General features: G+C 42.5%; 1 protein-coding gene across 1 annotated transcript; it reads left to right on the top strand.

Annotated features, from left to right (window-relative positions):
• Positions 1 to 237: 237 nt before the first annotated feature.
• LOC308349989 (olfactory receptor 6B9) lies at positions 238 to 1,194 on the top strand (the record flags this gene model as incomplete). Its single annotated transcript, XM_080814990.1, has 1 exon — positions 238 to 1,194. The coding sequence occupies one exon, from the start codon at positions 238 to 240 to the stop codon at positions 1,192 to 1,194; it is 957 nt and encodes a 318-aa protein (XP_080671116.1).
• Positions 1,195 to 1,513: the final 319 nt, after the last annotated feature.

Below are 1,513 nucleotides of genomic sequence, written 5' to 3' on the forward strand. Positions count from 1 at the left end.
GTTGTTGAAGTTCCTGACTCTCCACTCTCAAGGCAGCTCTTTAAATGCAACTTGTGTCTGATTTTCTGAAGAGGATCTTGCGGTCTCTCGTGTCTCTCAGATCACACCCCAGGACCAGACTGTGGGCCAGAGTTAAGTTTAATGATAAAGTACCTCTAGCCTGAGGACACTTTGCTGCTAATGTGGATCTCACTCATGCTATTTTCATTAAATCATTTGTCTTTTGGTGTCCTAGCCATGTCAAAGGAAAATATCACCCATATTAGTGAATTCATCCTGGTGGGTTTCCCTACTTCCCCATGGCTACAGGTTCTGCTTTTCATCTTCTTCCTCATCACCTATCTGTTTGTGCTATTGGAGAATTTGGTCATCATTCTCACTGTATGGATCACTGGGTCCCTGCACAAGCCCATGTACTATTTTCTGGGTACCATGTCCTTTCTGGAGACTTGGTATGTATCTGTCACAGTCCCCAAGATGTTGGCTGGATTCCTACTTCATCCCAATACCATCTCCTTCCTGGGATGCATGATCCAACTCTATTTCTTCATCTCCCTTGCCTGTACTGAATGTGTGCTTTTGGCTGCCATGGCCTATGACCGTTACGTGGCTATATGTTGTCCTCTTCGTTATCCAGCCATGATGACCACAGGATTTTGTGTGCAGCTGACTCTCAGTTCCTGGGTGAGTGGCTTCACCATCTCCATGGCAAAGGTATACTTCATCTCCCAAGTTGCTTTCTGTGGCAATAATACCTTGAACCATTTTTTCTGTGATGTTTCCCCTATCCTCAAACTGGCCTGCATGGACTTTTCTATGGCTGAGATGGTAGACTTTGTGCTAGCCATTCTCATTCTTGTGTTTCCCCTCTCAGCCACTGTCCTTTCCTATGGCTTCATTGTCTCTACCATTCTGCACATCCCCTCAGCCACTGGGCAGAGGAAGGCCTTCTCCACCTGTGCCTCTCACCTTACAGTGGTGGTCATCTTCTATACAGCTGTGATCTTCATGTATGTCCGACCTCGGGCCATTGCTTCATTCAATTCTAACAAATTGATCTCAGCCATATATGCAGTCTTTACTCCCATGCTCAACCCTATTATCTACTGCCTGAGGAACAAGGAGGTCAAAGATGCCATCAGAAAAACCATGTCAAGTGGCCAAGCCCTTTTCTTGAAAGATTCTCTTTGCTAAAGAGACTCAGATATTCCTTCTCTTTTCATTGGACTTAATCTCAGAACCCACCTTCATTGGGTGAAAGTCTGTAATTATAAACATACTGACTTAGTACACAAGTAAAGGATAAGGAGCCAGATATAAAGAAAAATCTCCTTTTCTTTCAGGCTGTAATTAAATGCTTCCTTTTATAATGCAGTGAGTGAAATAACCAGATTTTAATGAGACATGCATTGGTACTGAAGTTATAAAATAATTTTATTTTTATGAAGATGCTAAGAAGTAATCAGTTATTATTCAACTAGTTTTGAGAATTCTATTGGTGAGATTTCTCCAT

The sequence above is a fragment of the Martes martes genome (genome assembly GCF_963455335.1).
Source record: "Martes martes genome assembly, chromosome: 10".
NCBI classification, from domain to species: domain Eukaryota; kingdom Metazoa; phylum Chordata; class Mammalia; order Carnivora; family Mustelidae; genus Martes; species Martes martes.